The 27,058-nt window shown below is 36.5% G+C and overlaps 2 protein-coding genes across 5 annotated transcripts in view; one reads left to right on the top strand and one right to left on the bottom strand.

Moving 5' to 3' along the window:
• Nucleotides 1-1,396: 1,396 nt before the first annotated feature.
• On the bottom strand, nucleotides 1,397-14,885 carry LOC129258351 (uncharacterized). The gene is made up of 10 exons (XM_054896633.2): nucleotides 14,188-14,885; nucleotides 12,581-12,722; nucleotides 8,844-8,962; nucleotides 8,070-8,207; nucleotides 7,550-7,836; nucleotides 6,837-7,096; nucleotides 5,019-5,223; nucleotides 4,556-4,629; nucleotides 3,883-3,999; nucleotides 1,397-2,750 (listed from the first exon to the last, which is right to left on the bottom strand). The coding sequence occupies exons 1-10, from the start codon at nucleotides 14,311-14,313 to the stop codon at nucleotides 2,548-2,550; spliced, it is 1,671 nt and encodes a 556-aa protein (XP_054752608.2). The 5' UTR covers nucleotides 14,314-14,885; the 3' UTR covers nucleotides 1,397-2,547.
• Nucleotides 14,886-18,154: 3,269 nt separating this feature from the next.
• Nucleotides 18,155-27,058, top strand: part of LOC129259420 (ralBP1-associated Eps domain-containing protein 2-like) — a 58,554-nt gene continuing 49,650 nt past the window's right edge. For 2 of the 4 annotated variants that reach the window (XM_064098551.1, XM_064098550.1), the window contains exons 1-2: nucleotides 18,155-18,525; nucleotides 20,346-20,475. In XM_064098551.1, the coding sequence (XP_063954621.1) occupies nucleotides 18,373-18,525; nucleotides 20,346-20,475 (283 nt within the window). In that variant the 5' untranslated portion in view covers nucleotides 18,155-18,372. The remainder of the gene's footprint in view (nucleotides 18,526-20,345; nucleotides 20,476-27,058) is intronic. The other 2 variants (XM_064098553.1, XM_064098552.1) reach the window with 1 other exon arrangement.

Here is a 27,058-nt window from a genome sequence, read left to right as displayed (position 1 = left end):
GGGTACCGGTAGGAGGAAATTCCTCGAATGCTCGACCGCCCGATGAAGGTAACCGTGCTATATAAAGCCGGGGTAATAATGCCATTATCATGTTAAGCAGGGCCCGCAGGGAGAACAGTTTTCAGAACTGAAGTGGCTTCGATCCTGGGTAAAATATGACATTATCATCATTATTATAGGATCGATAGTGATATAGAGAAGGGGAAGGACGAAGCAAGAGAAATGGAGAGAGGATATTGTGAATGATTTTTAGATGGGTTGCATCCTTTTGAAGTCATAATTCATTGCGTATGCATATGACCATGAAATTACATTGCACCTGTATTGTGTGTGTGATGCTGCTTTGCAATTAGTGTGATAAATATTGTACTTTATGATAAAGATGATGTGACGTGATGAACTATAGTGTCACAGAGCGTAAAAAACCGGCATGTGTACACATTCTATAAATTAATTACATTCGTTTACCTGTTTACTTCGATCTAGCATATTACAAAACACGACAGGTCAGTCACACATACAAGAGTGGGCGATATATCCCGCGAAAAGATCTACTGAAAATTGCATGGCCAGGATTCGATCGATTCATGTTCATTTTGCCGGTGACACCGGGTTGTGCATAGTTTAGATAAGAAATTAGGAATTAATTCAACTAATCATTCGGGTGGTGCGGGAGCATCACCATTATCACGCGCTAGTGGAAATTATGAACTGGACTATTAGCCAAATGGCGTTTTAAAATGCCCCCCTGAGTACGTCTAATCGATCCGTATTGTAATTCACTAGCTCTCTCTTGTATTAACATGATTTGGGGGGTAAAAACTAATCAATGAATCGGATTAAGGTCAATGTGCAATATTCTAATCGTATAGATTAAATATTCGGTATACAGCTCGTTGATTCAGTAATAACCCGCTCTTCTTGACTACTCGTCATTAAGTGATCATTTGCCTGAAAATTGTGGTCAAACTGGTCACTAAAACCGCTCTAAGAGCTATGATGGGGTTACTGAGCAGTAAAGTACTATAGGTGAAGTAACATACGCCTGTAATCCAATTCAAGCTATATAGGGCCTACGTAAAGAAGATGTGAATTGATGCCGAGGTGTAAGGTTCGAGCCATGTTCACTTATTTCGGATGGTGACGTTAAAGGTCGGTCCTAGACGTAAATAGTCATATCACCCTCGAACCAACACGCACACACGCACCACCCCCACACTTTGATGTCACTGATAGTCTTATTGTCCTATATGGCATTAATCTGTGACAGCTAGGTGTATTATAATATGTATTATAATTAGCTTATCTTATTTTACTCATTTTCCAACCTCATCCTCCCTCCTTCCTCGTTGTTAAAAACGGAAAAATATTAATAATACTATGAACATTATAAATATGACTTGATAAAATTGTTTTATTGAAATGTACAAAATATATAATCTCCCTCATCTGTAATACCTTAAGAACAAAATGATGACAAACGTGATTATTTAACGATTGCATACAACATATTCATCATGATAATTGTCTTTCATAATGTAACCCAAATCGACAACTTCGGGTGTTTTTTTTTTTAACTATTAAGTTGGTGTGGAAATATGAAGATAAATTGAAAAACGATCGCATATTTTGCTTTCAGGTCGTCATCAGACACAGTTTCAAATTCCATCTTTGAATCGTTGACTTGTAATTGAATTTGCTATTTGTTTGGATATCAAAGTATGCAGCGCTAAGAAAATGTGTACTGTATTAAAGCGTTAGAATAATGTTGCATATTATTGTTATCCCCTTTTTATATTTTGTGGCTCACTCGTGATTTTCAAGTAGGGGTGTTTCACAAAGCTGGTCTATGAAGTGCTAAATGTGATCCGATTTTTTTTTCTAAATCCAGTTCCAACAAATTACGACAGTTTAGATTATTCTTACTGCTCTCATCCAAATTGTGGCCAAAACATGCGAGCGTGATTGATAGAATAACGACACCACGCTGCAACTTGTGATTGGATTTTAATCAAATTGAGTGCATGAGAAATGAATTCGGCTTCTCATATTCCAGTCGTTCGTAAAATCATGCCTAACTTTACGAACGGCTTTGTAAAACAGCCTTCAGGCTTGAAATGATCAGCACGCTTCATTGATAATTAACACGCTCCCATCGGCATGCTCGTAATAATAGCGTATTTTAGCATCCAATTCGCTAATGCTTTCTGCAACGTTGAGAATCTATTGAAAATGCATGTCAAATCTCAATGGACAGATTATGGGTCATTGTCGCATGTAGGTGGGCTGGGACAGCCAACCTGGGGACAGCACATCGTCTGAAGATTCGGACCGGAAAAAAATAAAAATGTGTCGTTTACCAGGACGACACTGCTGTTTTGATTCACCGATTTTCGACAAAAGATGCTTTGTTATGAAGGGCTTTTGACAATAGATTCTTTGTGTTTTAGAAAGCGGCTGCGAAGTGATTGCTAAAATGCCCTACGAATTCATCCGTGCCGCTCTGCGTCGCCCGATCACTTTTCGAGGGCCGAGTCGTCCGAAGTACTACGGCGCGTAGGCGTCGAAGTGAGCTATGTTGTGGACGAGTTGGAGTGAGGTGAGCTGGGAGAAGAAGACTTCAAACGTATCCAAGGAAACCGTTGCTATGATGTTGGCCCTGGAGTCGGCTACACGGAAGTTGTAAAAGAGGAGGCCGTGGGTTTGGTCTATGTTGACTATGGCACCTCCATAATAAGGAGCAAACATACCTGAATAAAACACCAGACAAACAAAGTAGATAAAAATAAAGTGCAAGAACAAAAAGTAAATGCCATGTCATAGTTTAAAGGTAAAACATGGATTGTGTGCTGATTTTCATTCAGCAAATTATTTTCATTTCCCTAAACGATTTGCCATAGACTAACAATTACAATAAATTCATTAAGTGCTTGTACAAAATCTTGGAATAGTTCTTTAAAAAAATCGGAATATAGTTAGTTTACGCGGTTTGCTCAATCAGCTGGGTCACACTACTCACAAACCATTTATAAATTTATTTGAGCAGATTTTAATGAGATTCATGATTTAACGAGCAACAGTTCTATATATAAGCAATACAGAAAATTCAAAATCTAAACTACTGAACATGTCGACATACAACTTTGGATAAAGATAAAGAATTCTCTGCAATTCATGTTTAAAATGACAATTCCTATTAACGAAACGACGTTGTTCATTGGATATAAAATTCACGATCGCAAGTTTACGTTGGTTAATTTGTTTATGATATTTGCACAGTATGCAATATACAAATCTTATGTCATGTATAAGACACAAGGAAGAGCTTTAAATATACATTCAATTTGGTATGAGTTCAAAAAAGAGATACTTATTTATGTAAAATGGCGATTTAAATCCAATGTTCATTTAATTCAAATGTTCAAAGAGCTTTAACCCTATAGAGAAATTTCATCTTTATTACATTTTAGATTAAATAGTTGATGTCTATTACATGTTTATATGTAACTTGTTTTGTAACTCTACACGCACTGTGCCTCGAAAGAAATTGTTAAAATGAGAAATGAATATAAAGAATAAAGTACCTCTGAACGAGGAAAAGAAAAAAAAAGACATATACAACTTTCTAATAAGTCTTCTGAGTAAGATAACGTATCTCGTCATGTCGACAAAGCACTTTTTATAAATCGTCTTGGCCGCGAGATAGCATATCTCACCATGTCGACATGTAACTTTTCAGAGTCGACTTGACTAGATAGCATATCTCGTCTAGTAAACATAATATGGCTAATATTAAGACGACATAGCAAGATAAGATATCCCGCCATCTTGTCAAGATGATTGCACTTTAAAGTTTCTGTAGATTATGAAATTGACGCTTACCAGATGCAGCAATCTGGGTGACCGGTTTGACGCTGCCGGTTACCGGATTGACTTCAACCAAATACCAAGGCGGATACTCTTGAGGAAAGAGTCCGGGTGAAACAGCAAACAGTTGTCCTGTAAAAGGAATGAAAGGGAAGGAGAGAGAAGAGAAGAAATAGAGAGAGAGAGAGAGGGGGGGGGGGGCGTGTGACGGCATTATAGTTTTCTTTAAAATCTTAATGTTTAAAAATCGAATATATTGTTCTATTGTCATAGACACTCCTGTTATTATTGGAAAACCTTTAATGTGAACCATTGAAACCTTCAGTATCAGTGATTGTAAAAGAAAATATTGCCGCGTTTTTTTATGAAAGTAAAAGAATATCAACTTGAATGCTATTTTGCTTAGGTGCCAAATGCTTTCAAAATCATTCCATCCAAGCAAGGAACCACGTGACACAATCAATCGCCACTCTAAGTTGTGATTGGTGAGAAAAAAAAGAAAGGAAAGGAGAATATCTGAGGAACAACAGGCGAATATCGAAAGGCTGGCTCGGTGTCCCCACGAAGCGATTTTAGCATTATGTTCCCTATTACATGCAGTGATGGATGGCGCGCAATACATTTGTCCCCAAATGCTAAAAGAACTTCAATAGGTATTTAAAGTACCCTATGGGCTTTTATTAGTTACCTGTTTTTTCATATATCTGGATTGCATTGATGGTGAACTGAGATACATCTACTTCAGTAATACAAGTGATGTTCCTGAAGAAAAGTGAAGTAATTATAGAACACGTGATCAAGACAATATAATGCATTTAAATGATCTTACATTTTTGACGTTGAAATCCAAACAAGGTGGAATGGTTGATAAACATAAAAAGATGATGACCTTGAATCAATATTATTTTGCATTTATGGTATCAACGTCATAAGATGGCATTCAGTTAATTTTTACATTCTTTGGCACCTTGAAATGCGTAGTATTTATAAATAAAAATATCTTTCAACTTCAGCTGATGGAAGTAACATGATTCGAAGCCCGATATCGCCCCCAGGATGTTCAAATTGTTAGTAAAATCATGCTTAATATTAAATCGGATAATGTATGATGCCGTGAAGTAAATATATTTGTTGTTTGTGGGAACACTCACCTCGATGTGATGTTGAAGCTGTGTATCCTTGAGTTAAGTTTGACAGGTGCGTTCTCATTGCCCATCAAAACGTAGTACATCTGGCGCTTGAGGTCGACGGTTGCCCAGAGAAAATTAACGTAGAGGTTTTCGGGCGACGGCTCGGTGAAGAGATGGATGTGATTGCCCATGTAATCCAGGGTGCCGAACATCAACGTGAAATTTCCTGATCGGATATTAAAAAAGGTTTTTTTTCTAAGTAAGGGATGGATGTTCTATAAAATGTTCGTGGCCCGTATTCTGAAGTCTGGTGTAATTAAAACTCAGGTTTAACGTTGCACTTTAAGTATGGATAGCCAATTGTTACATAATTCACTAACAGCAGAGATACAATTATATCATCCCATATGACTCTCAAATCATTCTCAATTGTTTAGGAAATATGAATAAGAAAATTGTTTCACCATTAAAGAATCAGGAAAAAATTGACACTTTTGGCTTCCCATAATTTTAGCACAAGTTACACCATGGTCTATGTTTAAACCCGACATCAGAATACCGGCCCAAATTTAAATAGACTGTCACAGTCATGAGGATGATTCACAAAGATGTTTGTGAGTTACGCACGATTTTACACACGAACGAAACATTTTCTTAGATGCTATATTTCCCAGCTATATATGCATGTATATTACGAATCCCCCTGACGTTTTGAATAGCGTATGCCGACATGCCGTTTTCTCACTACTTGAGATCAATTATTCCATTATTGATATCACAAAATGTCTATCGAGACACCAGATCCATTCTTTATGTTAAGAAATCATTAGTTGTTAAAAAAAGGGCAATTCTTGATATAAATTTAAAAAAAAGAAAAAAAAGATTAGGTGAGAAAACGGTTGGCATTTACATCGGCACACGCTGGCTAGAATATCCAGGTGTGACGACCTCTTCAGTAGGACTTAACGAGCGACTTTCGAACTGTTTTGTTGTTGTTATCATTATTATTATTATAATTTGTCTTTTATTGAAACAAGTTACTCATATTGCCATTTGTAAATATTTCCATTGTACTTTTTATACATTGCTGTCATTTTGCTTTGTGTATTCATTGTTAATTTCTATATCATTTTAGTGTGATTATTTTATACCCTGTTCTACTCTTTATACATAATTATCTGTTCTTTGTTTAATCTAGTTTTATCTCTGTATGTCTGTCTAGCTAGATGTATAATATATGGACATCTGCCTATACAGTTGTGTCTGGAATAAAGTCTTGAATTGAATTAAATCATCATCATCATTATTATTATCATCGTCATCATCATCATCATCATCATCATTATCATTATCATTATTATTATTATTATTATTATTACCATTATTATTATCCTATGATTTTATTTCTCAAAACCTGTTGGTTACCACAAAAGATTCCGATTTTTTCCCTCTTGATTCAGATTGAGATTGTAATGCCAAGACTTTAGCTAAGTTGAAATCCGATCCGTTCTGACTGAAATTTGTGTTTCTAAGCAGCATCTGAATTCAAACTTGATTATTAATTTTGTCAAAATTTGATTAGGGTTATGGTTATCAATATGAAATCGACTCTATGGGAAACTGTGGTATTGCTGCACGCGTATACAAAACTAAACATTCGAACTACTTTGTTATCGAGTTATGTTTGGAATCAATCAATATGAACTCTAACTGAACTCAAATTTAAAGCGTGTCTGCTCACAACGGAAATTGTACTAAAAGCTGTCATTTTCCATATTTCTGTTTAGCTTTTATTCTGTAATTTGTTTACTTATTTAAGGAGGTAATGATCATAAACACCTGTACTGTTTTTCGTTGGTTGGATTTCAAATGTCAAGAAGTTCGTCCTTTGGTACGAATTCAACGCGGCAATGTGGATGTCGGATTCTATCCCCTCGATCTCGTACTCGCCCGCGAGTGCCATGGCAGACATGTCGATCCACAGAATTTTGTTTGGACGAGCGTCTAGGTTCCCGTTGCGATGTTCAAGAAGGAAAAGATAGGGGATTTCCCGAGAGTAACAGGCGATCTGATCCATGACAAATTTGTCGGAAGGTGCGCTGAAAGAAAATGCAATTGTGGAAAATGGTGAACTGAAGCTTTTTGAGCAGTCTTAATATAGCAACAAAAATGACGCAACTTTACCGCTACAGCTAGGGTGACGAAATGACTGTAGAGAGGAAAAGTGCGAAAAGTGAAAGCAAAGAGGGAAATGATGAGGGATATTAGGATGGTGATGACGACGATGGTGACGACGACGACGATGAAAATGATGTAGATAATGATGATGACGGTGCTGATAACGATGACTACGACGACGACGATGATGGTGAAGATGATGATGACAATGACAAAAGCCTAATCAGACGATCAGAAAAATAGGATATAAAATTTGAACTCTTCAATAAAACCGATTGATGGGAGTGAAATGATGATTGGAATTTGCCTGTTAAAGAAAGGGAATTCTAAACATTTTTTAAAAAATAGATAACATATATCTGATTCAAACTTACGTCGGTGACACCGTCCCATACTGCACGTTTGGGCCCATGCCGAAGTACAGCCCCATCCTCGATTCGATAGCTCCGGTATTGAAATCGATATTCACCAGCTTGCTCCCTGTCGTCTGCAAAGGGTCCCACGTGATGCCGTACAGCGAATTAGAAGGCGCCTTTGGTCGGATGGGGGTGACACCGGCATCGTTCGTGTTGGTCCTTTTCACAGTGATGGGTCTCCGATGCAAGTTCATAGCCCTTTTGATACTGACTGGAATACTCTCCCTTATCTCGTTATCCAGATCCTGATATCCAGTGAAAAATAATATCTTAGGCTTTTTTGTAAAAAGAAACGAACATTTGTCTTTATCGAAAATACATTGCTGAATCATGATCTGATTGATATATGATATTGATTAAGTATTAGTGATAATAAATAAAACATTCCCTTCAATGTCTCAGTGAATAGAACTGTCATTGTGCCCTTTCCTTTATCAAGAATCGTATCGTTGTGAAAATATCTTTAAATCTTTCTTACCTCGTCGTCGAGGAGCGATGTCGAGTTGGCAGTCTTGATTGCGATGTCGGAACATTGATAGAATATCTCCTCCCCTGCCTTGTGGCTCACATAGCGCATGCGTAGTACGCAGTGGTCACATGACACGTTCGGCATCACCTTCGTATTGAGAAATGATTCAACATCTTCAGAAGATCAGGAGGTAAACAGAGGAGCGTTTCATGAAAGGACTTGTCAGACGTTTTATCTGACAAGTACTCCAGACCTCTATCCGACAGTTACTACGGTAACGGTACCTCTGAGCCAATCATAATCAAGGAAAGTTGTCATATCTGACAACTTGTCGGGACGGAAATTTTGATGAAATGCTCCCAGTGCCCAAAAGGAGCTATTGTTACTACTATAGTATTCCATATTCACGAGTGCGTTTCCTTAACGATATTATTCACGTAATGGCATACTTAATAATCTCTCTTTGCGTTTCCGTATGTTATATCGATCTATCTAATATTAAGTGTCCCTTCCCCCATGCCATTTTCTTTTGACAACAACATTTTCAAAAATTATCTGCTACTCATTACCCGCCATCAGATGCAATAATAAGCTTCTTCTTAAGCAGTCACGACTTAACGTTGCGATTTTTTTTCTAATTTTCTTTAAAAGTTTAGAAGAATTTAATGTTTAAATCCATTCACATTGTTTATTCCAGCAATTTAAGATACATGAACGTGATAAAGAGGAATAAGTGGTCAAATCAATCATCGCATTTGAAAAAAAAATAAGAATGCAACTCACAACGGGAACCGTGTAATTTCGCTGATGTCGTTGAAGGTGTTCGTTTGTATCACCCAGAAGAGTAAGCGTTTGGAAATCTGTGGAGTTCACATTTTGGGCCAGCGAAATATCCATATAACCTAGAAGAAAATGTAAAAAAAACACGTTTTCCTTCTTGACTAAATTTAATAATAATAATAATAATAACGGCATATTTACCCAGGGTAGCCACTTCAGTTCCGAAAACTGAAATTTACATCGCATAATGTCCATCGTTTACATCGAGTGAAAATTCATGGAATATGAAAACTACTTCGCCTAATTTCGATACTTCCTTGATTTGATAACAGTCATATATCTTGTGATTCTGATCAGGACCCCGTTCATAAAGGCTTGTTATGATATCAAATACAGTGCTTCCACAACTTAAAACTGGAATTCCTTATTTGAGCTCCAAAATTTCCTTAAATTTGGACAAAATTCCTTGAATTAGAGTCTGGAGAAAACCTGTCTATATTTTTGCGTTACAAGCCTAGTTGTTTCACTGATCATGTAGAATGTTGCATACATGTATCAACAGAAAAATGCTAAGCCTTTAATAGTTGCTGTATGATCAGGCAGAGAAGAAAGTAAAGAAACAGAACTAACATCACTGTGTGCGCACATAAAATACATGTCTTAGCATGCCAAGGAAAAAGAAAGTATATAGCACACCAGCCAGCATATAAGAAAATTTAAATGTGTGTGTGTGTATGTGTGTATTTGAGTTTTGTCAGACGTGTATCAATCAGATATTATTATTTACGTCTGGGACCGACCTTTAACGTCACCGTCCGAAAGACGTGACCAGGGCTCGAACCTCTTAAACATTTTTTAGATTCATCATTATTTTTTTCTTTATTTTCCTCGAAATTCAATCAATTTCCTTGAATTCTCAGATTTCCTTGGATTTCCTTAAATATTCCTAAATATTCCTTGACTTTTTTTCATTTTTCCTTGTAATTCCTTGAATTGTCAAAATTCCTTTAAAAATTCCTTGTGGAGTCAAAAAATCCTTAAAATTCCCTAAAACAAGGAAATTTCCTTGCAAGTGGAAGCACTGATCAAATAGGCAATTTCTAAAAGAAAATTATTGTCAGCCAATCAAATTGATTTATTTCAGTAGCTTTAAACTGTTATTGTAAATTTGTTATCATAACAAGTTTTATGAAAGAGGCCCTACGTCCAAAATGGGCGGTTCTGAGGGGCTGAAAATCAGGTTGCATCTGATATTTGTTTTGTTGTTGAATTTGAATGCAACTTTTTCTGCTACACTTGAGTTCTACATTTCGGATAAAAAACGCGAGACATAGGACCCGTTTGCCAATGGCAATTCTATAACTGTGGCAACATTAACGAAAACTTTGGTTTTGGTTGCCGAGTCACATTACCATAACTCAAATCGCAGGCACCAGAAAGACAATGTTATTTCTTTAGTAAATTAAGTTCTTCATCTTTAAAAAAAAATTATAACATGATCTCAAAAGAATTGGGAATTCTGTCAGAGGGCTTTATGGTTGGTCCTATGACATTTGCTCCGGCGACAATTGCTCTGCTCTAAATTCCACGTACTAATCGAATGACCAACTTCAACCCTAGGTATTACTCTATATCCTATCCTAAACCTATAACCCTAAACCTAACATAAGCCCCTATTGCAACCCTAACCCTAAATCTTAGACGAAAGTACACCCGGAGCAATTATCGCAGGAGCAAATGTCGTGCCACCTTATGGGGTATTTTTATTGTACGCCAGTGCTTAGTGGCGGATCTAGGGATGGGGCTGGTCCCCTATCCCATGCAGCGGCGTAACAGAGGTCGGTGGCCAGGGGGGGCAAGAGCCAAAAATTTCCCGGTCATATATCATGGAACGGGCAATGGCGTCATAAGGCAAAAAGTTTGAGGGGGCGATATGGCGTATCGGGCAAATATATATATATATATATAAGCGAGCGAGCGAAGCGAGCGAGCAAATTTTTTTGACATTTTTATTGCAAAAATCCAATTTTGTGATAGATTTTGACATAATGTTAAAAAGATATCATATGTCACCCTCCTCTCTTACCGTTTTTCTCTCTTTTTTGTACGCCACGTTGAACAGGATTTTTGTTATGATTGTGAGCATCAGGGTGAAGCTCTATATGCTCGAGGGGGCCGAGTATGGCGCTTGTGGCAAGAAGTAGCTTAATATAGGTCCCGAGAGGGCGAAGCGAGCGAGATAAAAAATCACCTTTTCATGAGAATCTAACATGAAGATAGATTTTAACGTGATATTCAGAAAAATATAATACACTTTCCTTTCTTTCCTCATTTTTTTTGTTTGGTTGTAGAACTTTTGGGGGCCATGGTCCAAACTCATCCATATGACAGTGCTTTATGGGTGGGGTCCAGGGCAGAGCCCCGGAACCTCTTGATATCAAAGCCATTTTAAACCTTACAGATGGCCACTTATTTTAATCAAATTGCGTGTATATTTATATAGCTTTCACACAACACATAAATTCAATGCAGTTGTGTACTATCGTAACCATCCAAATATTGTGAGGGGCACACCATAGCAAATATGGGAAAATTTGTAAAAAGTCGTCAGCGAGCGAAGCGAGCCATAAAAAAATGGCCTGTTAAAATGAAATTCGAATTATGTGATCGATTTTTACATCATTATAGCAAATATCATGTCATATATTTTTTTTTCATTCATGTCATTTCGCTGCCTCCTTTATTTTCTTTTATTTCCCCTTGGCTGTGGAACCACCCCCCCCCCCGGTATGCCGGTGCTTCAACGTAAAGCTTAATGCAGGAAGGGTCCATATAGGGGCCCGTTATAGAACCCATTAAAGGTTACAGATGAAGAGCCCCCACTGCACGGGGTCTTGACTCTTGGACAGAGCGTTTGGAGATTTAGCAAGATTATCATACGACATTATGCTATATTCCATCCATTTTTCTTCCCGCTCGTTATCTCAATCCTCGGCAGCCCGGTAGTGTACGATATCTTGTCCCTATTCTTTATTTTCCAATTTAGATTTTGGCTAATTCCATTCTGCCTTTATATCCCGCTTTTGTTTGCCTTTTTGTCATCTTTAATTTATTTCCCTGTCTTACTAATTATGCTAATGTATTTGTATATCGGGGAGAATTGTTCTTTCTCACTTGTTCTTCTTTCCTTCCTTTTCCCGTTATCTTTCCGTTTTCCCTTTTTTGTGTTTTTTCTTAGTTTTCTTTTCCCTTTTCCTTTCCCTTTCCTTGCCCTTTTTTTTCTTTCCTTTCCCTTTCCCTTTCTTCCCCCCCTTTTTTTTTTTATTTTTCCCGTTTTTTTATTTTCCCGGTGAGCTCCGCCAGGGGGGGCAGCTTGCCCCCCCTGCCCCCCCCGCCTGTTACGCCACTGATCCCATGGAGGGGGAAAAACGATAAGAAGTGTGATAAAAATTTGGGAACCAACCCCTAGCGTCAAGAGATGGGGGTATTAAGGTATAATAACTTTCCCCCACCCTGAATGCATGATTTGGCTTGTCACTAAAGTTTATATGAGAAAATCTCCCTCATTTTGTAACTACCCCTGGTCAACCCCGGATCCATGCCCCACTATCCTGTTCTAGATCAGTCTTGAAAGGTGGTCCCAATGCAATGAAGTCTTCTGTCAGAGTGTTTTGTGATAGGTATTTTATGTTATTTTTTCATCTCATCCTATTAGTCCCCATGGCTTGATTCATTCTTACCTGGCAATCCAACTTCGTAATGGTTGAAGTTTTGTTGGAACCTGATGAGAGCGGTTTTCCCGCCCATGTACGTCATCTTTGGCGCTTCGGTGGGCTGACCTCCGCAAGGGCTTTGGTGCCGGGTACAGGTTCTACTTCCGGGCTAAATGGAAAACAATTACGTTGGTTAGTAAGTAATGATATTATATTAAAATAACAAATTGTATTCACCATGGGTAGCCACTTATTTAATCGGTTTTATCAAAAGAAGAAGATCATTTTGCGAGACAGTATATTTCCTTTTTATAGTGTCCTGATGGCAATCATAATTGTGTAAAAACTAAAGAGATTCAAGATTTGAGATCTCGTTAGATTTTAAAGTTCTTGGTTCTCTTAAAGATATAAATGTTTTTGTGATCTCAAATCTTGAATCTCTTTAGTTGTTACACAATTACGATTGCCATCAGGACACTATAAAAAGGAAATAATTATACTGTCTCGCAAATGATCTCAGAGGGCACTCTTTCAGTCAAAGAGTTGTCAATGACTGGAACAATCTTCCCGAGTCAGTGGTCACTGCACCTAGTCTAAATACATTTAAAAGAACATTGGACATTCATTGGTCCAATCTTCACTATGTAGCACGTGATCCATTTCTTTAGCGTACCCTCAAAGCTGTATCGTCTGTATTTCCCTAAGAAGAAGCGACCGGAAGACTTACAGGACTACCTTCTCTTCCGTATATTGCTGATGCTGATGATCTTCTTCTTTTGATAAAACCAATTAACTTATCAACAGCGAGATGGGTCGGCTTATTATACTCAACATAATGTATGTACACATCACCATCGCAATCATGTATTTCAATTATACTTGCAGTCTTGCAATGCTTTCAACAGACATAGTATTATCGATAGATGAATGAAAACACTTCAAACTAAAATAAAAGCTCAAGACATAGAAAATGGAAATTATTGACTTTTTCTATAATGGACATGTAAAAAATAACACTAATGCTGCTGCTGCTGATGATTAGATGAATATCTTTAAAGAAAATAAAGGAACCGAAAAGTAGTTCATTGTTTTAGAATTTCTTTTCATTAACAAAAGAAGAAAATGGGGCACTTTTCATAGAGTGGTTATTGTGGTAAAAGGGTTGGGCACGTGCATCCCCACCGGGTTCTCACATTACCCTGCATGCATTATCGTTCATTCTTAAACAAACCAGTTAAAAGCGACATGATGGAGGGGGCATCGGAAGGGGCATCTGGGTACAATTATTAACTGTTATTTTCCTAATATTTCACTATTTTCTAGTCAAATCTTACTATAAACACCGTCATTTCTGACTAGAATACAGTAAAATTATGACAAAAGCAGAGGCCGTGGAACGGTTTCAAAAGTGGTGGTGGGGGGGGGGGCTGAGCCAAATGTGGGGGCCGACCATGCACAAAATCACACAATGTTCATTTTTACGTTTTTGTACATGGTTTTGGAAAAAAATGGGGGCTGAAGCCTACCCAGCCCCTCCCCCCCCCCCCGTTTCCGCGGCCCGTGTAGAGAAAACAGTTGCGGCCCGTTTGATCTGACGAATGATGGCTGATTTGTTTTTATAGTGTATAACTTACAGTCGATATATCGAGATCTCCTCTTTGTCGAGGAGTTATAATGCAGAGATGACCGTCTGAATCAGTTACTAGCACCGTCAAGGCAATCGCTAAAACATGGCACAGTCTCCGCGACATGGTATCCATTTTATTTCATCAAATTATTTCCGTCAGGGAGTTCGTTCCAGAAGAAGTTTTAAACTTATAACCTGCTAAAAGGTAGAGTACAGATCGTAGTGCCACTATATTCCGCCGAGTATTATGCCAAAACACACAATGTCAATTTTCTTGGCAAATCTGTCCCGCGTGGTGTTGACGAAGCTATCCAGATTAGAAGTCGAAATCAAGGCTAATTTGGATTAATGAGAGATTAAACCGGTATATCACGCAACAAAACATACATTGATCTGTTGATTGTATTGTCAGTTCCTACATGTAAAACAGACTGCACGTGACGTGCATAGCTCTATAAATTTTCAAGAGATTCTCTAGTAGGGGCCTCTGATATGCGTGCTGAACACTTACTGTTAAATAATGCCGCACAGAACAAAGTAAATATTCCAAAGTTCTAATAATCGCTGTATTTTTTCTATTGATGGTGGAATTTGACTGAACGAATGAACGATAATGCTTTGTTTACATCCGTTGTTGATTCAGAAACTATAAAGATTTTTGCTTCATAGAAATTGTTTGATAAAGTATATGTGAAATAGGGAGAGGTTGGGGAAATATTTAGAGCGAAAGAATATTGATACAGTGTCGGAGACAAAGTTACAGTATATATATTTACAAAATGAAAGGAAATAAAGGTTAGAGGCACTAGCGTACCTACGGGGGGGGGGGGGGGGGCAGAGGGGGCAGTCTGCCCCCCCTGACGAGCCACAACCCATGCAAAGGACGTATCCCTGCCCCCCCCCCCCCCCCCTGACGAGCTTGAAATACCTTTTTTTTTTTTTTTTTTTTTTTTTTTTTTTTTTTTTTTTTTTTGCTTGTCAAATTCTTTGGCGGACGGTTTTGCCCCCCCTGTGAAAAATCCTAGGTACGCCACTGGTTAGAGGTGAAAAGAAAAAATGGAAGAATGACTGAAAGAGGGGGGAGGAGGAGGAGAAGAAGAAGAAGAATTAAGAAGAAGAATAATTAAGAAGAAGAAGGAGGAGGAAGAGAAGAAGAAGATAATGAAGAAGATGACGAAGAATAATAATTATAAGAAGAAGGAGGAGGAGGAGGAGGGGGAGTAGATCAGGAGCAGGAGATGGAGAAACAAGAAAAAATGATCGAGGGGGAGGAGAAAGCACCGAGAGTGCAACAAAACTATGGTTCGGGAACTTTCATCTGTGTACATAGACTTTTTCATGAAAATAACATTTGTTTGTTGATTTTCTCAAAACAATGTCAAAGCAAATTGCTCGTCGCATCCCACTATGACACGCCCACTTTTATTGTTTGTCACGTGTATACATTGGTCACATGACAGCGAGGGGTCGTTATTACCACTTGATCGCAAAATGAAGCACCTGACATGTTATTACCACCACCCCCGTAGCTGGAGCTCAGAGTTCACGATGACAGATTATTTTAGTAATCATGATGATAGCAAATTTCTTACCATGAGAGGGCGACGTCATTCTTCAAACGGTGTACGGATAGGATCTGCCCGCACTGGTGTAATCAGTGAATCAAAAAATATATCATATGGAGTAAGAGAGCGGCAAAAATTAGATCTTTTACAAAAAAAAAAGAAATATAATTTTGTGACAATGTGGGGTACATCAATGTTATAATATAAAGCCGATCCATTCCATTAATTCACTGATTTTGTTTCTAATATCACCATCATCACCAGTCATCACCATTGTCGTCATCATTTTCATCATTATCATCATCACCATCATCATCATCATCATCTGCATCATCATCAACTGCATCATCATCATCAGCATCATCACCATCTTCATCATCGTCATCACCATCATCATCATCATCATCACCATTATCATCATCATCATCATCATTATCATCAATACCATCATCATAACCATCATTAGGTATGATTGACATAAATTCTAGATTGAAATCACTCACACTTTCCTGGTTACCAAAAATTGTAAGAGGGGATGAACCACCATGGAAATATATTTGTGAGTTTTGGTTACATAAATTAGGCGGTATACCATTATCCATTCTGCTCTCCAGTATAGACATGATTAAATTATGCAAATAAAATATTCATTACCCGGCTACATTTTATACAGACTTACTTACTTTATTGGCTGAACTTCACTTGAAAATGAAATCATATGGAATAATTAAAAACATGAAAACAGGTTATTGTATTTCAGAAAATGGTCCGATAAGGGTTTAGTAAAAGTACGCCATTTAATTGAAAATGGATCATGGAAAAACTCCGAAAGTATTACAGACCTACTGTCGATGAATTCTCTTTGTATCTTATTTCAATATGCTAAAATTAAAACCAATTTTCCAACATATTGGTTCAATTAGTTGAACACTGCTCAGCTTGAAAATCACGGTGATCAACGAATACAAAACGATAAATTTATTCAAATTAAAACCGGTAACTCAATTGACATTACAATATCAAAAACAATTCTACACATATTTTGTAGATTAAAAAAAGAATTTACACCCAATGGTGTTATATTTTTGGCAAGATAGGCTTTCACTTGCAGAAGATTATGATTGGAGCAAATTGCTGAAATTTAAGTTTGGAAAATTACTTGATAACAGAGTTAAACAATATAATTTCAAATTGCTGCATCGGATTTTGCCGTATCGTAAAGAGAATTTAGTTCGATGGAATATCACATCAGACATGACTTGTATAACCATTGTAAACAAATTGAAACTCTAGATCATATTTTGTTGCATTGTCCACATGTGAATTTATTTTGGCAGAAACTACGGTATTTCATTAAGATCCAGTCTAATGTGAATATTCATAGAAAACATTATTGATTGGCCACGATGTTGAAAATGAAAACATGGCTTTTCTGAACGTAATTTTGGTTTTCGCACAATACACGATTTATAGAGTCTATGTGTTGGCTCAGTTCACTTTAAAAAAATTCAGTTATTTTTCTATGTTGTCAGATTTTAAGAGAGAATTAGTCATTAATTTGAGATTTCTTGAAAAGAGTAACAAGATAAAAATAACAGAAAAACAGTACAATGAAATCAAAAGCTTGTGAAAAGTGAAACTAATTGTATATATTGTTTGTGTTTGTTTATTCATTTCAATGTAATAAATACCTCTCAGATAAGGACAAAAAAAATCATTATCATGATGATGATCATGATCATCATCGTCATCACAATCATCTTCATCACCATAAAATAATGGTGTAAAGATATTATCGTTACCACCATGATTTTATTACCATTATTTTTTTGCAAGTTGTATTTGTGACCACAGCCATCATCATGATCATGGATAATCATTTTTTCCATAAAACAAGGCATCGTCATAATATCTCTTTCATTCTCCCTGTTTTAACTCATTTTGATCCACTGCATGCGAATCCTAGATTGGAAAGGCATTAGTCAAATCAATTAGCTTGAATAATTTTATTACCACTTTAAAAACTACTCGGGGGGGGGGGGGCATCTATTGATATTAATAAAGGTAAATGATTATACTTATACCCTGTATCATGTAGATATATAGTCCTATTCTGTTTGAAGTTAAAGCAGCAACATTGTCATCACTTATGATTGAAAATGTTTATTATGCTTTGACAGATAGGCCCACACCCCGCCTAGCTAGTACACCAAGCGATATTTTCATGATTTTCAAATTACAATGGACCCAGTTGTCCTTATACACCCTTCTGATCGACTAGTAATTATAATTTGTTCGCTTTGATAAACACATTTTTGAGTATCCTCCCCATTTGTAAGATTTTGTTGTTATTTACTTAAAAAGACCAAAACTTCATATCAACTGAGATTCAAAGTTCGAAAGGAAGATAGCCAGACTGAATTAACATCTTTGTGACTCATCCGGGACTTGTTCTGACGTCACCGACAATATGGCTGCCATCAGTGATGCGAAAGGAACGAAAAGGAGGGTGTGATTACCCATCAATTTCTAGGTTTTCGTGATATTTACATAAGGTTTTACAGATTTTCAGCCTCTCTCTTGTTTCCAAATTCTTTAGGCCCTGATTTCGAATCTTAATATCAGCCATGGAGGGTTCTTTCTTGAGTCCCGCAGAGCAGCAATATTACCCCGAGCTCTTCAGCAAATCCGACAAGGAAAGCTCCGGGCGAGTGGCGGCCCAGCGAGCGATGAGTTTATTCAGGTTGAGCCCGCAGCTCTCGGACGACGTAATTCAGAGGGTATGTCGGAACTCGGATTAGTCATTTACCTTTAAGTTTGTCTAGTTTTGACTGTTTGTTAATGTTAAATTAATATATTTCGATGCATATTATTTTCAAAATTGATAACCATGTTACTAAATCAAACCGATTGAACATGATCAATGTCATGTCTTGAAAACTGAAACTTGAAAGTGATGATGAACATGACGACGTGACTGACGTCTGAACGAAGCCAGAAAATGTGGAGATCATTTTGAATCATCACACTAGTAGTATGAATCATGTGATGTGATGAGTATACTAATGTGTTAGTAAGTATTAGTATACTAATACTAACCTCGCAATTAGTGTGAGTGGATGTGATGTGACTGTAATGTATGTATGAAATCATTTCTAGTGGTTCTTTTTTCAGTTATATTCTCAATGTTTAATTACTTCAACATATTCTTCATGAAGCAGTTTAAATTAATTTGGACTTTTGTAGCTAGTCGAATCTTAAATGGCAAAATGCCAATTTTTTAACCCCTTTTTTTAGCAAACTAATTTGGCTGCCACCAGTTGCAGTTAAAGCTCTATTGTTAGTCTGTATAACTGAGGAGAAACAAAGAATAAAAAGGTTTATTTATTTCAAAACAAAACAAATTTCAAAAGCTAATTTGTGGAAATTTTTGATTTCAAGAAAAGAGAAATTAAACCCAGATGAAAGTTTTGCTTGTCCCTGTTTAATGCTAAATAAGATACCTCAAAGTCTTGGTTAAACGCAATGGGACTTTTGCATTTCAAGATATTGAATTTTTCCATTCTCATGCTTGTTATCTGTAGGAATATAAATTATCAAGGATAAAGCTACATGGATGCACCACTCATTTGCACATCAATTTTAATGGATAAATGTGCACTTGCAATTTATGGAACTGTGACTGCATTGTGACAAAGAATTCCCATTCAGACTTACTACAGTACAGTGGCACCAATAAATAAATCACAAAAATGCATAAAATCATGCAACTATTTCCAGTTTTGCAGAGCTCTCTTGAATTTTTTTATTTTCTTTCAACAATATGGCCGTGTTTGAAGCGCAGGAAATGCAATTTCCTGCACCCCTTCCAATGCCAACAGTAAAATCAGGTGTTTAGGAAAACACAACTGGATTTTCATATTTAGAATCTTTAAAATATTTACCACAAATTAGAGTTTAAAAATCTGTTCAAATACTAATATTGCCATAGTTTTATGTTTTGTAAACAAAGAATGTAGCTTTTGGTCCCTCCATCATGTACGAGAGATTGGATATCATCATTAGCTGGTGACTTTCTTGTTTAGCACCTGACTGATTGTCTCCATTCTTGCATGAAGTTTTGCAAACAATAACTGTATACAAATTACAAATAAAACACTACCTCTGAAGCCAACGGCAAGGCGGGCAAGCACATAATATCTTCAAAATTTTCAAGTCATCATGCAAGCAAAATGGGGAAAATCTAGGAACCAATTGGATAGTATATAGTAGGCCTATTCTGATAATTAATCCTAGGTTTAACCCTAGTCTGCACAATACATGTAATTTTAGTCTTCACTCTCATGGGAGATTCCATATGTCTGGTAAAGATGATATGTGTAACATATAAAGTCATTGATTTAAAAAAAAAAATGTTTTCTCTTAATACAACAATACTAATTTCAACACCTTTTTTGCTGGAGGATTAACATAATTATTTTCTTTAATGAATGAGGGTTAATAAACCATGGCTATCGGAGTACACCCAATGTATTATGTGATTGTTTAAACCATGTAAATCATGGATTTATTGTCTTAAATTGTATGTATTTCAATACAGATTAATGAGCTGTGTGGAGCAGGAAGGTTAGGTTACTACGGCAGGAGTCAGTTTTATTGCGCACTCAAGATGATTGCAATGGTGCAGAATGGTCTTCCTCTCCCTAATTCTGTGGATTTTGTCATGCAAGGTGAGTTATTCACTGTTATTGTGGTTCCAAGACATTTGCTCTGGCGATGATTGCTCCGCTTTGAATTTGACACACAGATGGAATGACCAACTTCAACCTTGGATTGAACACTATACCCTATTCTAAACCTAACCCTATTCTAACATAAAACCCTATTGCAACCCTAAATATAACCATAACCCTACATCTTAGACGAAATAAAGCCCAGAGCAATTGTTGCAGGAGCAAGTGTTGTGTCACTGTTGTTGTTGCCTTTTGGAACCGGATGGTCCCTACAGGTACTAAAATGGGAATTATTGAATTCAGAAGTGTACATGTAGGGTCTGTATTCTCAAGTCCAGTTTAACTTTAAAAGGCCATGGTCTAACTCTGTGCTTAAGTCATGGAAAGCTGAAAAATATTAAAATTTTATTTAAATCAGGTTTCCTTGTTTACTCAGTTGTTTCTTCCTGCTTTGTTGATGAACAAAACAATTTTTGTTGTTATTCCCAGATATTGATGTATAAATGATTTGAGTCTAAAGTAAGCTGAGAGATTGAGCTTGCAATTACATGTATGTTAAAAAGATTTGTGTAATATCTGGCTCTCCATTGTCAAACCATTGATGGATCTTGGGCGGGGGGTGGGGGGTGGTTAGGGTTTAAACCCTCACCTCGGGCTACCTAGAAATAATTAAAAAAAGGAGTGCGATATCAAACTCCAACGCCCCTTCCCTGTTTACGAGTCATGCAAGCAGAACAGTGGCGGATCCGCCAAGTGCTGCAAACCACAACTTTAGACCAGAGATTGAATTAAACCAGAGTACAGGATATGGGTCAATGGGTTGAATTTAAAATACCCAAGTCCTGACTTACCACTCCTTGTCTATTTTTGGGTACATGCATGTACATATAATTATGTACATTCCATTTCTCATTGGCACCCAATATTTCTGTTTTGGCCAAAATGTTAAGTTATCATTTTTGGCGGTGTTTTATCTGTCTTTGAGATCCTCATTAATCTGGCACATTGCTCAATGTACCCCTCCCCTACATGTATCTCATGACAGACCCCTCCCCCTATCATCTGATTGTAAGCTGTCATTTATAGAGGCTTCCCAGATGATGTAATTGAACCCCCCCCAAAAAAAACTCAAGTGTACACTTTGAATTAAATGATTTATTATAATGTAATGGTTTTTTTTCATGATGGGTATACTCATGAATTCCTGATATCTCATGACCCCTTATAGAAATTCTCAGAAGTCCAAAGAAAATGTGAGAGAGAGTGGGAGAGAGAGAGAAACACCCCTTTAAAAAAAAAAAATGTCTGAGTCTGTTTCGGCAACTCCCCTTTTTCTTAGGGTAGGTTTGTGGCATGAAAAACACATGGACAGTTGAAATGCTATCATAATAATATTGTAGCTTTATATTAATTGATTCCTATAAAAAAGAAATTCCAAGCTTCGTGGAAGCACCATGGTGTTGTGGTTTTTGTACTTGTTTTGGCTGGTATATGTTCATTTGCTTTCTGATGATCATAGAACAATGTACATGTACAATACATGTATACAGTCCACATTCATTCCTCATGAATTCCTGTAATTTAGAGCTTTGCATCAAATTGATGGTAAATTGCCAAATTTTGTCTATTGCCAACTCGTCCATTCATCACATGGTCTACACTGTACCTGAATTTAGTCAAATGCCATTCCGTCCATCAACACTTCGTCTAACAACCATTTGGTCCAATAACCATGTGGTCCAATAATCACTTCGTCTAATCACCAGTTCGTCTATGTCCATTTGGTCTCATAACAGTTGGTCTGATATAAATTTTCTTTACATTCATTTCACCCAATTAACACTTTATATTAATCCAATTAAGCCAAATTGTATATATGGACTAAAAAATGGCGATTGGATGAACTGGTTATTAGACAAAATGTTGAGTGGATGAAGTGGCAATTAGACTCTGTGGATACAGTAGTGGACGAACTGATGGTAGACCAAATGATAGTAGACGGGTTTGTGATTGGGTGAATTGGCATTGATTAGACCAATTGAAAATAAACCAAATTGACTAGGAGGACTTCTCAGAAATTAGAAATGGTGTAGTTTTTCTCACTCTACATACTGACTATAATATTAGGGTAGTCAGTCAGAGGATCATAAATTCCACTAGTCATATGAACAATTGAGGTGAGCAACTGTATTTTCTTAAAGGTGAACCCAACCCAAATAAAAACTTGTTTTCATAAGAAAAATAAATATCAGACAAGTTGATAGGTGAAAGTTTGAACAATATTGGACAAACAACAAGAAAGGTATGAATTTTTAAAAGTTGTAAATATTGGTAATCACTATACCCATGGAGACTTCAAATTGGCAGCATATGGGATGTCATAGTGATGTAAGGCAAGGACTACTCTTCCATGTACTCCAATACATATTATGGCTAAAATGTCATTTTTCCCAAAAGTTTTATTTCAAATTATATTTTTCTTTCATGAGGACATAAAACAATATACTACCTGGGTTATATTTAGATTACTGCCCCCATGGGAATGGGTACTTAGGAGAAAACCACAAATCCCTGATAATAAAGTACATGGCCTATGGGAAAGTTGTCCTTGCCCCTTGTCATAATTTACTTACCCAGTTGCCAATTTGAAATCTACATAGTATTAGTGATCTCAATTTTAAAGCAGCTATAACTTTCTTATTGCTTGTCCGATTTCTTTCAAACTTTCACCATTCTGTTTAATTTATTTTTCTCATTCCCAACACATCATTCAATGGCCAAGGCTGGATTACCCTTTAACTTTGCCATAACTTTCTTGAGGTGTTTTCATACTGAAGGCGAAGTGGAGTTACTCTGGAGGAACTCCGGATTGAGTTGATGTGCTTGTACTGCGGACCGACATTACACCCCCTTTCAAACTGGCAAGCTCTGCAGGCGGCAGCGGTGTATCCGCAGTCGTTTCCGTGGTTTCCATTAAGTGTGGCGCGCCAAAACTCCTCCATGAATTAAGTTTTTTACGTGCGAGATAGGCGATACTGCGCTTCTGTGTGAAGTTGGTTGAGTATTCCGCTTTGAATCTGGATTGAAATAATCCTAGAAAGTGGAGTAACTCCTTCTGGACTCCGGAGTAACTCCATTTCGGCTGTCAGTATGAAATCGGTATAGAAGATGCATCAATAAACAATATTGTGCAGTGTATGCTAATTATACCTACTGTATATACTGTGATGATGAACCCCGATAAATTTAATGAGAAATATACTGTAATAAATACTAATCAATTAATGACAATTACCCAAATCGTTGAAAAATAGCATGTAATTGCAATGCATGAATTTTTCATTAAAAAAATGATTGAAAAGTTGATTTTTTTTTAAGGTCTGAAATTCAAGACTACCCGTATATACAGTACGTCCCAGAAAAAACAAAACTGAGATTAAGCGACGATTTATCATAACTTAATCACAAATACAATAGACAAATGACCTACCAATGTAAAGCTTAGAATCTCCTCTTTCATCTGATATAAATGAGATTATTCCTCATTCACGCATGAGTGAACAAAAAATCTGAATTTCAAAAAGAAAATCACATGCCAAAGAGTTCAATATCTGCTCTTTCATTTGATACCTTAATCACAAAAAATGGTCAAGAAGTAAAAACGTTATGTTCCCTCTAAACAATGCTTGTATTTCCATAATTTTTATTAAATAAACGTGTTTTCACCGGTTTCCAACAGAAGCTATCGCATGGTTAACAAAAGACTTAATGCATGGCTGATCATCAACAAAACGGAGTGTTGAGTGAGTTTGAACCCTAGCCTGTAAAACCTCTTCATTTTATGAAATTATTGAAATTCAAGCCTTATTTCAAATAACCAGAACTTTGTTATTTCTTGACCATTTTCTGTAATTGAGGTATCAAATTAAAGAGCAGATATTGAACTTTTTAAAAATGTGGTTTTCTTTATGAAACCCAGATACAGCCCGCCAAATGACTTTTTGGTATCCCCTCTTCAAATTGTTTTTGCTCACTCATGCGTGAAGGAGAAATAATCTAAGTAATTTCAGATGAAAGAAGAGATTCTAAGCTTGACAATGGTAGGTAATTTGTCTATTGTATTTGTGATTAAGTTATGATAAATCATCGATAAATCTCGGTTTCGTTTTTTGTGGGACGCACTGTATAAATAATCAGATTGCATTTTTTATGGGCATTCCAATGATGCTATAGAGCAACTACTTGGTAACCTTGAATATAAGAAAAGTGTACATACATGTACATGTATGTATGCAGCCAAAAATGAGGTGAAGCTATCAGTTTCATCTTTATTCATATTGTACTTTAATATCGAAGAAATTATGAACAGTAGACAATTTCCTCACTTTTTGCATAAACTGTACATGTACTGAAAGAATACAAATCACTGAAACCACTTCAATGCTCATTAATGTCATTAGCCCCTGGGACTTTGATCCCAATACTTATTACATGTGTGAAATTTGTGTGTCCTACAGAGTATAAATTGATACAGACATTAATGTTCCTTTGTGTACATGATAGAGAACATTGTACTCAAGTCAATGCCACTTCTTGTGTGATGAGATGTACATTACATGTACACTACATTTTCTTGTGAAGCTTTTTGAGTATTGTAGCCCAATCCTTATTTTTACTATGATTTTTTCAAATGAAATTGTGCTTTTGCCTCAATTTCTTTAAGCATTTGTGTGTGCGTGTGTGTGGGGGGGGGGGGGGTGGGTAATCCATCTATAATCTGATTTTCTTTCTGAGTGAATTATCAAAATCAATCATTAATTGATTGATGACTGTATAAAAAGGAACGAATGAATTGATTAATTAATAACAAAGTATTTTTGGAATTGAATTGATGAATGAATAAAGAATGAATGAATAAATAAATTAATGAATGAATAAAGAATTGTATATTCAAATGCAGCCCAAATAAATAATATCATTGAAAAATAACTGAATAATTTAGTATATTAAAAATGAATGAATGAATTAAGTAATCGATAGACCCACATGTTTGAATGAAGGTGAATTTGAAATTCATATTATACAGTGATATACTGTACACATGAATGGATAAAAGGTCAAGTCCACCCCCACAAAAAGTGGATTTGAATTCTGTTACATACCAGTACATGTAGATATACAGGACCTTCATTCAGATTGCTTTGAAATTAAGAATTGAATTAAGGTACACACGTAAAACAAATTAATATCCTAGTACATCCACTGTGTGATCAATAATTCTGAGTGCATCATAAAATGAATTCGCAGAAGGGATAGGGCTCAGGATCTGTGGTAAGGCCAAGGCTACATGTATGTGTTTCCTCTACGCTTCTCCTTGCCTATTTTCAGCTGCAGAGATTACACCAAGCTCCAAGAGTTGGATTAAAGGCTTGTTGGTGAAGATCTTGTAAAAAAAAAACCTTCTCATGTGCATTGAACTTCATTTTATTTTTGTATGTACAGTTATTTTGTACAGATGATGTAATGAAAATGATAAATAGAAATAAAACATACAATCTTATGTTATTTAATAGGCTTTTTTGGTTATCACTCATCTTCTACTTCTTCTCCTACTTCTCTTCTGCCTCCTCCTACTCCTCTTTCTTACCTCCTCATCATCCTCCCTCTTCCTCTTCTTTTTCTATTTCTTTTTCTTCCTCTTCTTCTTCATCTTCATAATCATCACTTTCTTCTTCTTTTTCTTCTTTGTCTTTTTCTTTTACTTCGTTGTCTTCTTCTTCATCATCTTCTTTGTCTTCTTCTTCATCTTGTTCTTTGTCTTCTTCTTCATCTTCCTCTTTGTCTACTTCTTCTATGTTGTCTTCTTCCTCTTCTTCTTTGTCGTTGTCGTCTTCTTCTTTGCCTCCTCATCCTTCTTCCAATATCTTTTTCCTCCTTTGATATGCGATGAGCACTTGAGCAGGCTATTGTTGAATGACATTATTTTGAGAACAAACAATTTTTTTTTCATTTACATGTACAACGCTGTATACATACTATGACAAAGTTTTTTTTTTCAGACAATTACCTTTTCAGCTCAGAAGTTTGTATCCTTTTATGATATTGCTCATTAACCCTCCCTGTGTGTATTTGAGTTTGACTTGCTCAGTACCTCTTATTCTTGTTATTGTTTTTGTTGTTCTCCTCTTCCTCCATCCTTCCCTCTTTCCCCCTCCAGTCCCTCTCATTCTAATTTTCTTCTTCATTGTTCCCTGTTTAATATGTTTTCAACCACTGTATACATGCAATTTTGATTGCCAGTTTAAGGTTGGAAATGTTTTCCTGTTTGTTCCAGCTGTCACCACTGTGTTGCAATCTCCAATATTTACCTGTATTTGATCTCATTTTAATATTGGAGACGTTTGATTTTAGGTCTAATCTGTCTCCATGTTCTTCTACGGTATAGTCATTGGATGAAAGTCACATGGTGTTTGAAATCTCATTATTAAGTCCATGGATAGATTGAGGATTGTCAAATGATGACAGCAAATAATTTGAAACTGACATACATGAAGACGTACATGTACATGTACGCATTCAG

This window comes from Lytechinus pictus, chromosome 4 (assembly GCF_037042905.1).
Source record: "Lytechinus pictus isolate F3 Inbred chromosome 4, Lp3.0, whole genome shotgun sequence".
Lineage (NCBI taxonomy): Eukaryota > Metazoa > Echinodermata > Echinoidea > Temnopleuroida > Toxopneustidae > Lytechinus > Lytechinus pictus.
Note: the sequence above shows the minus strand (reverse complement) of the source record. Positions and strands in the feature narration are given on the sequence as shown.

Excerpts from the sequence above, each read along its gene's own strand:
- LOC129258351 (XM_054896633.2), bottom strand. The coding sequence starts at position 14,313 with ATGGATACCATGTCGCGGAGACTGTGCCATGTTTTAGCGATTGCCTTG. Across the intron at positions 12,723-14,187 it reads GAGATCTCGATATATCGACT|CCCGGAAGTAGAACCTGTAC; the intron begins GTAAGTTATACA and ends TTTTCCATTTAG. Across the intron at positions 4,630-5,018 it reads AGCTTCAACATCACATCGAG|GAACATCACTTGTATTACTG; the intron begins GTGAGTGTTCCC and ends ACTTTTCTTCAG.